Consider the following 13,432-nt stretch of genomic DNA (forward strand, 5'->3'; position numbering starts at 1 on the left):
GGTGTAGGAGGCAGTGACCACAGAGTACAGGAGTGGGTAGAGAGGACAGTCGAGTCAAAAGCGCTGTGCCCAGCCCCAACGCCGTGCCCTGTCCCCAGGCCCACCTGTGGGGGGTGTCCCGCTCTGAGCCCCGGACACCCAGGTGCCAGTCGCCAGCTGGTACTCAAGCAGCTGCTGGTTGAAGCCATTTTCCGGGGAGTAACCACCCACCAGGAGCAGAGATAGGCCTCGGCGGGCAGTAAGCGTGTGACCAGCAACGGCTGGCAGCTCCACAGTCTGAGGGGCCTGGGGGATGAAGGGTGGAGGTCACCAGGGAGAGGGGCAAAGATCAGGGGTCATTTTGTGCGTAGAAGCAAGGCTCAGAGCTCCCCATTCTCCCCTTGAACCGCTAAGGGGGTACAGGTCAGACCCCAGGCCTTCCCACCAGTCATGGTCCCGGCAGACAAGCAGACCTATCACTATTTCTGCCTGCTTGGTGTCACTTCTTCAGGTGGGAATAGCCCGGGGTTCCTCTGGGAAGCCCTTGCTCCCCGGCTCTTACTCTGGCTGCACAGGGCTGAGTGTACCAGCTCGACAAGGGGACTGTGTCCCAGCCTGGCCACCCAGAGGGTCACATCCCCTTGGCTGGGGACTGGCTCAGGAATTAAGTGTGACCCAGGACGGCCAAGGAAATTCAACTTCTGGGACTTGTGCTGGGGCCCCAGGAGGAAGCGTCCTCCTCCGGGGGCAAGGATGGCTGGAGCTGCTCTTGCCATCCCTGCTGGAGCCTGGCTGTGGGGACCTGGGGATTGAGATGCTTACCTTCTCCTGCCGCCACTGCAGGGTGGTGAGGTTGAGGACCCAGAAGTCCCGGGCGATGCCCCCAGCTGTGAGCCCCCCCAGCAGGTACATGGCCCCACGGCCAGCAGGCACGTAGGCAGCAGCGTGGAAAGAGCGAGGGGAGGGGCCTGGGCCCCCATCCTCGGCTCCTGCCAACATCTGTGTCCACCGCCGTTCACTCACTGAGTACCTGGGGCCAAGATGCAAAAAAGCAGCCTCACTATGTGGCAGTCAGCCCATAACCCCCTGGGGTGACATCCCCCCACTGTACCCCAGCATCCCCTGGGATCACCCCCCACTTGGTAGGTACCCCAACACCCCTAAGGTGACCCTCCTATGACAATCACTGTGCCATCCTCTGGGGTACCACCACCCCAGTAAGCACCCCAGCCCATGAGGTAAGCCTCCTGTGCAAGCATCCCAGCATCCTTTGAGGTACCCTGCACCTGTGGAGACTTTTCTGCACCCCCCACAGGGGACTCTTATGGGACAGGCGTCTCAGCCTCCCCTGAGGAGACCTTTTGTCATTCAGGCATCCCACCTCCCCAGGGCCGTCCTCACCTATACAGGTTTCCCAGCAGCCCCTGGGGCAGGCCCAGGCCCCCAAACATCCACAAGGTGGCATCAGGTCCCTCCACCATCGTGTGCCCCAGGCGGTGCAGGAAGCGGCTGGCAGTGTCCTGGGGGTGGGGCGCGGACAGGAGGGCTCAGGCGAGGTCATTACCAAGTGGCAGGCTGGGTACAGGGTCTCTGGGGGTAGTCTGGGGAGTGGAGTGGGGAGAATGATCCAGGAGGCGCGCTGCCCGGCACCTCCCTGGGGAGTGGTGTCCATAACTCACAGCTGAGAGGCGGCTGTCCATGAGGGTCTCCCAGACCAGCTGCCCACCATCCAGCTTCGTGGCACAGTCAGGACCCCCAAAGCCCTCAGCACAGACGCACACGCCCAGGCTCTGGGGGACAGCAGAAGCAGCTGGGGGGGTTGCCCTGATTACCACCCCCACCCTCCATCCCACCTGGCTTGCTCTCTTCTACCCGTACCTGATTACACGTCCCCGCCCCGTTGTGGGCATTACAGTTCTCAGGACACACAGCCATGCGGCAGTGCGGGCCAGCCCAGCCCTGGGGACACCGGCAGAGTCCAGCACCTGGGACCCCATCCTGGGGCACACACTCCTGGGGGACAGGGCAGCTCCCGGGGCCCCCTGACCCACAGCGGGCAGAGCCCACGGAGGCATTGAAGCCCCAGGATGAGGAGCCATTGGCCTCCCAGTGCAGTACCAGCAGCCCTGTTGGAGGAGAGAGTCCAGAGGTTCATCACAAGACCACAACAAAGTGATATCCAAAGAGACAGGGGTTGGGCGTCCCTGGTGGTCCAGTGGTTGAGACTCCGCGCTCCCCATGCAGGGGGGATGGGTTCGATCCCTGATCAGGGAACTAGATCCCACACGCCACAACTAACTGCATGCTGCCAATTAAGAGCTCACATGTTGCAACTAAGCTCGTGCTACAACTAAGACCCAGTGCAGCCAAATAAATAAATATTTTTAAAAAATACAGAGTCGGTAGGCCTGCGGGCTCTCTGATCGCATCACCTCTCACCCTCCCAGCTCTTTGCACTCCAGCACCACTGACCAGCTTCCTATTCTCAGAATAGGAAGTTATTGTTTGTCGTTGTTTAGTCGCCAAGTCGTGTCCGACTCTTTGCGACTCCCTGGACTGTAGCCTGCAGGGTTCCTCTGTCCACTGGATTTCCCAGGCAAGAATAAGGGAGTGGGTTGCCATTTCTTTCTCCAGGGGAATCTTTCTGACCCAGGGATCGAACCCGCGTCTCCTGGGCTGGCAGGTCTCAGAGCCTGGGCAGGCATCTGCTATGCCTCCCTCAGTAGTCATCCTTGCCCACACCGCCCCCTTCAGGCCTCAAGTAAAATTTCACTTCTGCAAAGAATCCTTCCTCACCTCCCCAGACAGGCCAGGTCCCCAGTCCTTTCCATTTCCTCTCGTTCCTTCTCAAAAAAGTGTCACTATTCTGACTATAATTTGTTCACTGCTGTTTGTCACGTCCCCTTCTGCTGTGAGTCCATGAAGGCAGTGCCTGTGTCCCTGATTCCCTTCGACACGCCCAGCATGGAGCCCAGGCAGGCCCAGCTTGACAGCTGGGTGCTCAGTAAATGTTTGCTGGGTGAAATGACACAGAGGACCTCTCAGCTCTAGAAGCTCGCTGTGCAGGGTCTGGACTTGCATGCCATCGCCAGCAGAACAACTCCAACTCTGCCCTCTCACAACCTTGCAGCCACTTGGTTTTACAACATGAAGAGAAGCACTTCAAACGTGGGCCCTTTCACTGCAGAGCAGCATCTCTGGCCCCCACCCATGGGATACCCCTAACCATGGGATACCAGTAGTACCTCCAATCGTGACAATCAGAACATCGCCAGACACAGCCAAATACCCCAAGGGGCAAAGTCACTCCTGGTTGAGAACCACTAGGCTGAGGAGAGAGATGCTCAGGGGCCACACCAGCTACATTCTGTGTCCCCCATTTGGACCTTCTTTCCAGAAACATAACCCAGGCAGTACAATCTTCAGCTGAAGAAACTGAGACCCAGAGGTGGCAAGGATTGCATCACCCAGCAAATCAGTTGCTGGGACAGTCAGGCTGGGTCTTGAGCCCACCTCAGGCAGCAAAGTACAGGGACAAAGGACAGTCCCGGACAGCGGTCCCATTCCCCCAGTGCCCATACCAGACAGGGCCTGCACAGTGAGGGGCCGGTCCCGCCGCTGGCCGCAAAACGCAGCGATGAGGCTACGATCCGACTGGACGACACCAGTGTCTAGGAAGCGTGGGAATCCATCAAAGGCCAGGACATAGCTCAGCTGGAGGGGTGAGGAGTCAAGGATCAGGGGATGATGAGGAAGAGACAAAGCTATGCTTGGGGTCTGGGAGGAGAGGAGCTCAAAAAGAGAGAGCAATCTGAGATGGGGGCAAAAGCTGCTTGAACCACCTAATCTGACTGTCACGCTGTGGCATGGAGGCCACCATTTCCACGCCTGTGTTGACAGCAGACATGGTTAATCAATCAGGCACTTGTGCATGGAGTCTCTCAATACACAGATCCTGGCAGCCACTACCAATCGATCAGAGTTGGCCCTCAAGGTACAAACGTTTACCATGCCTGGACTGGGGAATGGGAAACTGGGGTCCAGGAAACAGGAGGCAGCCTGGGAAGTGGGAGGGTCTGTGGGCTGAGGAACAGAGGGGTAGGGGCCTGAGGAATAGAGTTGGGAGGGACATGGGGGCCAGGGTCTGTCTGAAGGTTCCCCCTGGGTGGGGGAAAGTGGGCCTGTCATGAGCGCCCTTGGTGCTCACCGTGCACGGGGTGCTGCTGTCGGGGGAGAAGGTGAGGGTAAGCGGGGGACAGAGGGTCCCGGGGGCACAGGGCTGCAGCACCTCAGTGGCCGAGACAACCCACACACAGTAGGACAGGCCAGGCCCCGCTCTTGCTGCCCCGCCACCTGCAGGCAGGAGCCCCCCAAACCGGCGTGAGCCCAGTGCCACTGAGGACACGTTGGTGAGGAGGGCACGACCCCCACACTCCCGGAAGCAGGAGCCACCTGCCCTGGGGGGAGAGAGGAAGGCAGCGTCAGATCAGTCCTGTCCTAGCCCGCCACGTCCCTGCCTCGCACCCCGGCCTGGCTGGCCCCTGGCTCACCGAGGGTCCCCGTAGTAGCCAGGGGAGCAGAGCTGGCAGTGGGCACCCTCGGTGTGGTCCTGGCAGAAGCAGAGCCCGCTGAGGTTGTCGCAGTGGCCTCGGCGAGGGTCCCCATGCCCGTTGCACTGGCAGGGCCGGCAGCCGCCGGAGCCTGTGGCGTTCCCGAAGCTTCCGGGCCGGCACCGCTCACAGTGCTCCCCCCACGTCCAGTCTGTGGAGGTCCCCGCGGGCAGGAGGCAGGGTCAGGGGCCAAGGCAGGAAGGAGCCCAACCCTGTCTGACCCCACCTGGCTCAAAGCAGGGCAACTGGGACCCAGACTGAGGAGGAAGTGCAGATACCAGGAGGGAGGGCGGGCGCTGAACAGGCAGTGGGACCGAGGGACCTGGAGCTGGGGGTGGGGACTCAGGAGCCCCAGGGAGGTGCCCGAGGCCAGCAGGCTGGCTGCTCACCCTGGCACTCATCGCAGAAGCCGGGCCCCCGCTTGTGGCAGTGGCTGTGGAAGTTGCAGCCACAGTCCCGCGAACAGCGGGGGGCAGGGGGGCCGGGGGCCGGCGTGGGAAGGGGCAGGTCTGATGTCCAGCCCAGGTCACACACGCAGGTGAAGTCTGGGGGGCCGCTGCACACACCGTGGCCACAGTCCTCCAGGCACCTGAGGGGGCGTGGTGGGGGTGGGGGAAGGATGGGCAGGCCTGGAGCCCCCAAGGCATCCACCCCTCTCCCGGCTCCACCCCAGTATCTCCATGGCAACACCATCAGAAGCTACTGCCTGTTCCAGGATCCTGGACTCCGTGGGTGGCCCTGTCTCCAAGGTAACCCCATCACATGTAGTAACTCCTGTCTCTATAGAAACCAAATATCACCACTGGTGGTCTGTTCTCTGTGAAAACCCCTTTCAACTTGGTCCTCCTCCATCTCTATGGCAACTGCGGCCTCCAGTCCAAGGGTGACCCGTCTCCACAGTAACTGTGTAACACTGAGGACCCTGTCGCTCTAATGAGGGCCTGTTCTGCCAGGTAAAAACCCAAGGCTCACTGGGGAGGCTTGCTCCGGGGAAGGCAGCCTAACACCAGGATCAGTTCCTCCCAGCGTCTCCGCCCGGACCCGCCCTGGGCCGATGTCTCCATGGAAACCCAGGCCCCACTCACGTGCGGTTGCAGTAAGTGACGCCATCGCCCTGGTAGCCCCTCTGGCAGTGACACTCGTAGCTGAGGGGTGTGTTCAGGCAGGTCGCCCGCAGGTGGCACCGCGCCAGGCCCAGGCGGCACTCGTCTACATCAGGACAGCGGGCATACGCCCAGCGGGCGGGGAGGGCCACAGACAGCCCCAGGCCCTCCCCGACCCACAGGGAGCAGTTCCCCCCACTCAGAGGCCCTGAGAAGTCCCCCTGGAGGCAACTGCGGGGAGTGGGGTTGAAGAAGGCGATTGGGGTGGAGGAGCAAGGTAAGGAGAGAGACAGAGAGACAGGGACAGGGAGAGAGGACAGAGAGACACAGAGAGACACAAAGACGAATATGGAGACAGACAGGAGAAATGGAAGAGAGGCAGAGAAAACCCCAGGGAAGCCAGGCAAAAACGATTTTAAAGGACGGGGGAGGGGCAGGCGGATTTAGACAAAGGGAGACAGAGGAGAAACACAAAGATCAGAAGAAAGAAAACAGAAGGGAAGATGAGAGAAAACAAGTCACAGAAACAGGGAAAGAGTTGGGAGGGAGAAGAGAGAGAGAGAGAAGGGGGAGAAGAACAGAGAAAAAGGCCAAGGGGCAGAGAAACAAAGAGGCCGTGAGAATCAGGGTGGGCAGCGAGCCCCCGCGGCCCCGCCCCCGGCCCCGCCCCCTCACCGGCCCAGCGTGGGGTTGTCCTCGTTTCCACACCAGCCACACTCGTGGCTCTGCAGACACTCGTGACAGCTCGGGAAGTGGTCACAGCTCCGGCACCGAGGCTCCGAGTGCACGCTGCGGGGAGGCGGGTGTGAGGCCGCCCGAGCTACCCCCGCCCCGCCCCACCTCCACCCTCCCCTTCCGCGCCCCTGCCGCCCGCCCGCACCTGTCGTCCCAGCCTCGGCAGCCCCCGTGCGGGTACCGGGCCAGGTAGGCGGCGAACAGGAAGCAGGTGCGGGTGGACTGGCACCAGGCGCACTGGCTCGAGTTGGCCAGGCAGTCGTCACAGGTCAGGCGCCTGGGGGCAGGCAGGGCACGGGGGCACGGGGGCACCGGGTCAGGGCGCAGCCCGGCCCCCCACACACCCTCACACACCCTCACACGCCCTCTCCCTGAGCCCAGCGGAGCTCACTGGCTGCAGAGTGGGGGGCACTCTTCCGGACTCTTCAGGGCGCCCCGACCCCGGCCGCGCCGGCTGCACGCCGCATCCCCCTTGCGGCTGGTGCTCTGATGCCACTCACAGAAGGGGTCCTGGGAGGACAGAAGAGGAAGAGCCCAGCTGAAGCTTCCCCTGGGCCTCCTGGCGCCAGGCCCCCAGCACCGGCTCACAGATCCCTGGTCCAAGCCCGCCTCCCTCCTGCAGCCAGGGAGATCCACGGGTTCCGCCTGACCCACACGGCTCGCTTTTGGGGCAGTAGCGCCACTTTGTGTGGTCCAGGTGGGGCTGACCCAATCCCCAGGATCCAGAGATGGGCGAGGGGTCACCCTCCCTCCCCCCAGCCTCACTGGTCCAGGAGCTGGCACCAGCCCCAACAGAAGCACAGGAAAGGCTCTTTGGCAATCTCTGTTGAGCTGAGGGATGGCGGTGCGGTGGGGACAGGAAGGTGTTCTCCTTCCCCTTGGGACTCGAGTGCCCAGGGTGGGGGTGGGGGGTGAAAGTCTGGAGCCCTTGAGGCTCCCTTGACCCTCCCAAGGAATGTGGAACGGAAGGAGGTGAAGGGCTGACTACGTGACTTGAACTTCTGAAGCCAGCAGGCCTTAAGACCTGCTCTCGGGCTCTGCTGTCCAGCGGATAACGCCCCTCTGGTGCAGAGATGTCCAGCTCAGTTCTCCAGTCCCTGCCACGTGCAGAGTCATGCCTATGTCAAGCCCGCTCTCCAGCCCCTCTCCCACCTGACTCTCACCTGCTAACAACAAGCGCCCCAGCTGTCTGCCCTCACCACTACCCAGGGTCCCTCAGCCAGTCCTGGGGACCCACACCCCAGGGCTGAGTCGCCTGCTCTGGCCGACTCCGCTCCGAGACCTCCCTGCTGCAGCCTGGTGCGCACCTGGGTGCAGGCGTGGCAGTCGCGATGCTCCTCGCAGAGCGGGCAGAGGGCAGGCACCAGCACGAGCAGGGACCCGCCGGCCCCAGCGTCTCCACAGTGGGCGCCGCTCTGGCGCAGGTGGCAGGTGGCGCTGGCCAGGCACCAGCCGCAGCCCTGGTCTGCCAGGCAGCCCAGGCAGGAGGAGTAGGAGGCGCAGGCCGACGAGCGGTAGGGCTCCAGGAAGAAGAAGGAGATCTCCTGGGGGTGAGGGTGTCAGAGGAGGGTGAGGGCTCCATGCTCCAGGTCAAGGTTTGGGACAGGGATCAGTGTTTGGAGCCAAAGACTTAAGGGTTTGGAGACAAGGCTGAGAATTTGGACATGCAAAAAGTCAGGATCTAGGCCACTGGGAGACTAAAGGGATCGGGGTTTGAGAGAATCTAGAGATCAGAGGTCAAAGTAGGGAGGGCAGAAGTCAGGGTCAGCGAGGTCAGGGTGGGAGGCCTCGGAGATGTGGCGAGGGGTCAGACTTTGGAGGTCAGATACTTGGGTCTGGGAGGTTCAAGGTAAGGCCCAGAGTTCAGGAGTCAACAAGTAAGAGGTGAGGGTCAAGGGAGTTAATTCATGGCCCTGGGTTCAGCAAGTCCAGGGCGTCTGGGTACTTACGCTGCCACCTGGCACGCCAGTCCGGTCCCACAGCAGGGTGAGCTCACTGTGCCCGGGGCCTGCTGAGCCATTGAGCTGGCCCCGGATCTCTACTGCATACTTGTGGCCCCGGCCGGGCAGTGGGAAGAGGCGAGCTGACCCTGGGCGCTGCAGCCGCCTTGTCTCCTTCTCCTGCTGTGCCACCCAGCGCCCCACCTCCTCCTGGGGGACAGATTAGGCCCCTGAATGTGCCACCCACACTCTGGCTCCTGAAATCCCCAAGAGCCCCAAGCCCACCAAGCACCTACCCCCTCCAGGGAAGAGGAGGGCCTGAGTTCCTTAGACCCTAAGAACCTCCCAGCACCCCCAAACCTCCCAGCGACCCACCTTCTACTCAGGGGAGTCTGACCTGGTAACTGAGAGCTTCCACTTTTTTCAAAATTCCCCTCCAATTCTGTTCAAATGAAGACCCCCCAGGCCCTCCCTCCACTAAGGATATATCCCAGGCCTCCAGATTCTCCCCAGTGCGACTCCCTGCCACACACCTATGCCCCCTGTATTTACCGCAAATAGCCTGCTGAGTGTCCCAGGCATTCTTACCATGTTTTCTGTGTCCGGGCCCCGGGCCATCCGGGCCAGCACATGCAGGCGCTGGGCCCGGGCCCACACGGCCACATCCTCAGCCCCAGACCCCCCAGGGCCTCCCGGCAGCAGCGGGTGGATGAAGCCACGGTAGACCAGGGACACGTCGGTCTCTGAGCTCGGCGTCAGGGTGATGGTCGTGCTGCGGACGATCAAGACCTGTGCCGCCCAAGCAGGGGAGGTGAGCTTGAGGACTTCTCTGCCCGGCCCCGTGCGTCTCAGGCCTCTCCAGCCACAGCCGAACCGAAGAGACCAAGCAACCTAATCTCCTCTTCTGTTTTACTAAATGGGAGTCTGAGGCCAGGATTAGGGATGCAGGGGTGACAGACAGCTCACCCATCGTCACTCTAGGAAGGGAGCTGGGCTCCAAATCGGAGAGCAGACAGCAGGGTCCCAGGCCCTGCTCATCTCCACCTCTCATTAAACTCCAGGGCCCTGGACCTCTCAGCAGCTTCTTCCTCAACATCCTATCTTTCCACTTAAGCCCTTAAGAGTCCAGCTCCCTTAACTAGGGGGTTTGGAAAACTTCCAGGTTACAGGTTAGTGAACACACTCATGTTCTAGGAAGATGTCTCACCCCAACTCCGTGGGGACAGAAGATGAGATCCCTTCAGGACCTCACCCTATGTATCCTGTTCTTTGTTGTAAAATGAACCAGTATGTAAGTTATAAGTTAAAAAGATAAAAAAAAGGAGTCCAGATCCAACATTGAGAGCAACGGACGTATTACATGATTTACTGCTAGTATGTGTTTTTATAATTGTGAAAGGGGGAACAACCCAAGTATTCATCATGGGTACGTGCATGCTAAGTTGCTTCAGTTGTGCCTGACTCTTTGCAACCCTATGAACCATAGCCCAATAGGCTCCTCTGTCCATGGGATTCTCTAGGCAAGAATACCGGAGTGGGTTGCCATGCCCTCCTCCAGGGGATCTTCCCAATCCAGGGATCAAACCAGTATCTCTTATGTCTCCTGCACTGGCAGGCAGATTCTTTATCACTAGGCCACCTGGGAAAGCCCACGGGAGACTGTTTAAATAAACTAGAACACTACGGCATTCGAATGTAAATGGAATATTATGAAGCTGTTAAAAAAAGAGAGAGAGAATGTTTCCCAAGTTCTGCTATGGGAAGCTTGCCAGGATACACCAAGAAAAAAAAGGAAAGCAGCAGTACAGTGTAGACGGCATGTTACTTTTTCCGCAAGAAACAAAAATAATTAAATATCAATTTACTCATATTTTAATGGGTAAACTGTGGAAGGATAGATTAGAAATCCAAATGTGCCACAACTACTGAGCCCCGTGCACCTCGAGTCTGTGCTCTGCAACAAAAGAAGCCACTGCAATGAGACCCCCGTGCAATGCAACAGACTGTCCCCCTCACTGCAGCTGCAGAGAGCCCACCCACAGCAACGAAGACCCAGCACAACAAACAAATGATTTTTTAGAAAAGGAATGAAGCTCTGACACATGCCACTACACGGATGAGCCTCGAAAACGTTTGCTGAGTGGATGAAGCCACACACAAAAGGCCATGTATTATACGATTCCATCGTACGACCTATTCAGGGTTAACAAATCCAGATACAGTGGATTTGGTCAGTGGCTGCCAGAGGCCAAAGGGAGAGAGGAGTGGAGAGTGGTACCTTAATGGATCTGGGGCTTCCCCTTGGGGTGATAAAAATATTTTCAAACTAGAGAGTGGTGACAGTTGCACTATATCGTGAATGCGCTAAATATCACTAAGGGTAAATTTTATGTTATGTGTTATCTCACCACAGTTTTTCAGGAAAAAAAAAAAATTTAAGTCAATAAGGAAAATCAGATCCTTGAATGTGAAGACTTAAGGGGTAAACACAAGAGTGATAAAGGTCCATGTGAGGGCTTCCCTGGTGGCTCAGTGGTAAAGAATCCACCTTGCCAATGCAGGAAACACAAGTTCAATCCCTGGTCCGGGGAGATCCCACATGCCATGGAGCAAATAAGCCCCTGTGCCACAACTATTGAGCTTGTGCTCTAGACCCTGAGAGCTACAACTGCTGAGCCTGCGTGCTGCAACTACCGAAGCCCACACGCCCAGGAGCCCGTCCTCCCCACAAGAGAAGCCACCACAGTGACAAGCCTGTGCACCGAATCTAGAGAGCAGCCTCTGCCCTCTGCAACTAGAGAAAAGCCTACACAGCGATGAAGACCCAGCACAGCCAAAGCCAAAGATAAATAAACAAATTTTAAAAGTTTTTTTTTTTAAAAGATCCATTTGAAAAAAATGAGAAATCTTAAGACCAGGCCCTTCGACACTCTATGCTGGGCTCCTCACCCTGGCTTCCCCACCTTGTCAGGCTGGGAGGCGTTGGGTGGCTGCTGGAAGGTGAGCAGGTGCAGGCCAGGCAGGAAGCTCTGGGTGACACAGGCCTCCAGGGAGGTCACAAAGACAGGAGCGGGCCCCCACCAGCCCACGGTGCCGGAGATCTGCTCCCCGCGGCAGCGGGCCTGCTCTGTGGGGACAGGAGAGTCGGGAGAGGGAAGTCGGTGTGCGGTGGCTGGGCTGCCCCCTACCACCACCACCCCCCCCCCACCCCCGCTAACGCTGCTACTGGACACTTACCAGGCCGAGGGAGGCAGCTCTCATTGTGCACGCACCAGCCCAGGGCACCGGGCCCCTGGGGGGGAGCCGCACTGCTGCTGAACGCCAGGCAGGCCTGGCAGTCACCCAGGAGACGGCTCAGGCCCAGGCAGCTGGCAGCCGGACACTACAGAGAAGGGACACATGGCAGTCACCACCCACGGGAGCTTAAGGGACCTGGGATTCAGGAGTCTTGGGGCAGAAAGGTCAGGAAACTGAAGAAAGGGACTGAGAGCCAACTTGGAACCAGAAAGATCAAGAGGACGGGGTGGGGGATCTAGGGACAGATCAGAAGTACAAAAGGATGGGGAAGAGGGTGAAGGGTCAGGAATGCCCATCTCAAGAGTGAAAATGAGTCTCCCAAGTGCAGCAAACTCCGTCTCAACTTGGTTTAGGCAGAAGACGACACTGAGGACCAGGTCTTGTGCTAGGGGACAGAGGACGAGGACAGTCACTCACAGCCCCTGAGGGAGTCCCAGGAGGCGGGGCGGCTTGGCAGGCCCCCTGACACCAACTGCATTCGGGGTCTCGGGAGCAGACGCTGTGGTCCGTGTACATGGAGCAATAGTCCAAGTGGTACTGCAGAGAGGTGGGCAGGGAGGAGAGGGTGCTCTGACCTGGCGCCTTCTCCCACACCCCCACTCACCCTGATGGTTCCAGGGGACCCCAACTGCTCAGATCATTGAGGACCCCCGTCCACTTCTCTGCAGCCCCAGGGACCACTGCTCCTCTGCCCTCAGCCCCAGGGATCACCATTCCTCTTCCCCTGGACCTGGGGTCTGACCTCCCTCCTATCACAGCCCTCCGGATCTCTTCCCTTTCTCCCAGGGACCCTCCGCCCACAACTTCCCTTAACCATGGCAACCAGGCCACCTCCTCCCCAGCCACCCTCTCCCGGTCACCCCAGTGCTCACGTCTGGAGCAGGCGCCTGGAACACAAAGGGGGGCACTTTGTAGGCCATCAAGTCCCCACGAGGCCGGCCACTGTACCCCCCGGCCACCAACAGGACACTGCCGCCAAGCACAGCCGCCACGTGTGAGTACCGGCCACTAGGAGGCGCTGCTCGGCCTAGGAGAATACAGACCCCTCAAGGACATGAGACCACCCCCCAACTCCCCCTCTCACCTTCATGGTTACCCACCTAGAGGACCACCCCTGACCCCCCCATGCTTCGACCCCACTTGTCCAATGCGACACTCCCAGCCTGCCTGGCCCTGCTCTGGCCCAAGTTATCTCACCTCCTGTAGCTCCCACACCACTGCCCGAGTCATCTTTCAGACAGAGCATGCTCTCTGGGATCAGGACTTGGGTTCAAATCCTGGGTCTACCAATTCCTGGCTTTCAAATCACAGATCAACTGCTGACTAGTTGTGTGACCTTGGGCAAGAGACTAGATTTTTCTGAGTCCTGCTTTCCTCCTCTGTAAACGGAACCTTGCCCTCGGGGAGCTGAGGTGGGCTCGCATCTGTCCGACACCCGCCTCCCTCCAGGGACAGCCTCTGCATTTCCTCTGGGAAACCAACCCTCCCACTCACACTCCCCAAGGCTCAAGTCGAGCTGGCCTGGACTCTGGCAGCAGTGGGGCTTGAGCCCAGGCTGATCAGAGTCAGTGACTAGCTCAGGCAGGGAACATAATTCCTACTATTCTTGGGGAAAAGACACTGTCTTTTTCCCAGGCATTTTTTAAAAATTTATTTTATTTTTAATTAAAGGATAATTGCTTTACAATATTGTGTTGGTTTCTGCCATAAATCAATATGAATTAGCCATTGATATACATCTGTCCCCTCTCTCCGGGCATTTTAAGGG

At 59.1% G+C, this 13,432-nt stretch overlaps 1 protein-coding gene across 2 annotated transcripts in view; it reads right to left on the minus strand.

The window, feature by feature from the left end:
- MEGF8 (multiple EGF like domains 8) overlaps positions 1 to 13,432 on the minus strand; it is a 40,843-nt gene that overhangs the window by 15,769 nt on the left and 11,642 nt on the right. For both annotated transcript variants that reach the window (XM_086352718.1, XM_086352719.1), the window contains 20 exons: positions 12,537 to 12,691; positions 12,082 to 12,201; positions 11,605 to 11,749; positions 11,331 to 11,494; positions 8,956 to 9,156; positions 8,377 to 8,577; positions 7,735 to 7,971; positions 6,819 to 6,937; positions 6,573 to 6,704; positions 6,368 to 6,481; positions 5,675 to 5,923; positions 4,979 to 5,178; positions 4,530 to 4,740; positions 4,187 to 4,436; positions 3,561 to 3,693; positions 1,858 to 2,105; positions 1,659 to 1,769; positions 1,381 to 1,499; positions 802 to 1,009; positions 105 to 285 (listed from right to left, as the gene is read on the minus strand). In XM_086352718.1, the coding sequence (XP_086208844.1) occupies positions 105 to 285; positions 802 to 1,009; positions 1,381 to 1,499; positions 1,659 to 1,769; positions 1,858 to 2,105; positions 3,561 to 3,693; positions 4,187 to 4,436; positions 4,530 to 4,740; positions 4,979 to 5,178; positions 5,675 to 5,923; positions 6,368 to 6,481; positions 6,573 to 6,704; positions 6,819 to 6,937; positions 7,735 to 7,971; positions 8,377 to 8,577; positions 8,956 to 9,156; positions 11,331 to 11,494; positions 11,605 to 11,749; positions 12,082 to 12,201; positions 12,537 to 12,691 (3,498 nt within the window). The remainder of the gene's footprint in view (positions 1 to 104; positions 286 to 801; positions 1,010 to 1,380; positions 1,500 to 1,658; positions 1,770 to 1,857; positions 2,106 to 3,560; positions 3,694 to 4,186; positions 4,437 to 4,529; positions 4,741 to 4,978; positions 5,179 to 5,674; positions 5,924 to 6,367; positions 6,482 to 6,572; positions 6,705 to 6,818; positions 6,938 to 7,734; positions 7,972 to 8,376; positions 8,578 to 8,955; positions 9,157 to 11,330; positions 11,495 to 11,604; positions 11,750 to 12,081; positions 12,202 to 12,536; positions 12,692 to 13,432) is intronic.

Source organism: Bos grunniens, chromosome 18 (assembly GCF_055505025.1).
Source record: "Bos grunniens cultivar Pamir isolate PY7600 chromosome 18, Bosgru_T2T1.0, whole genome shotgun sequence".
NCBI lineage: Eukaryota > Metazoa > Chordata > Mammalia > Artiodactyla > Bovidae > Bos > Bos grunniens.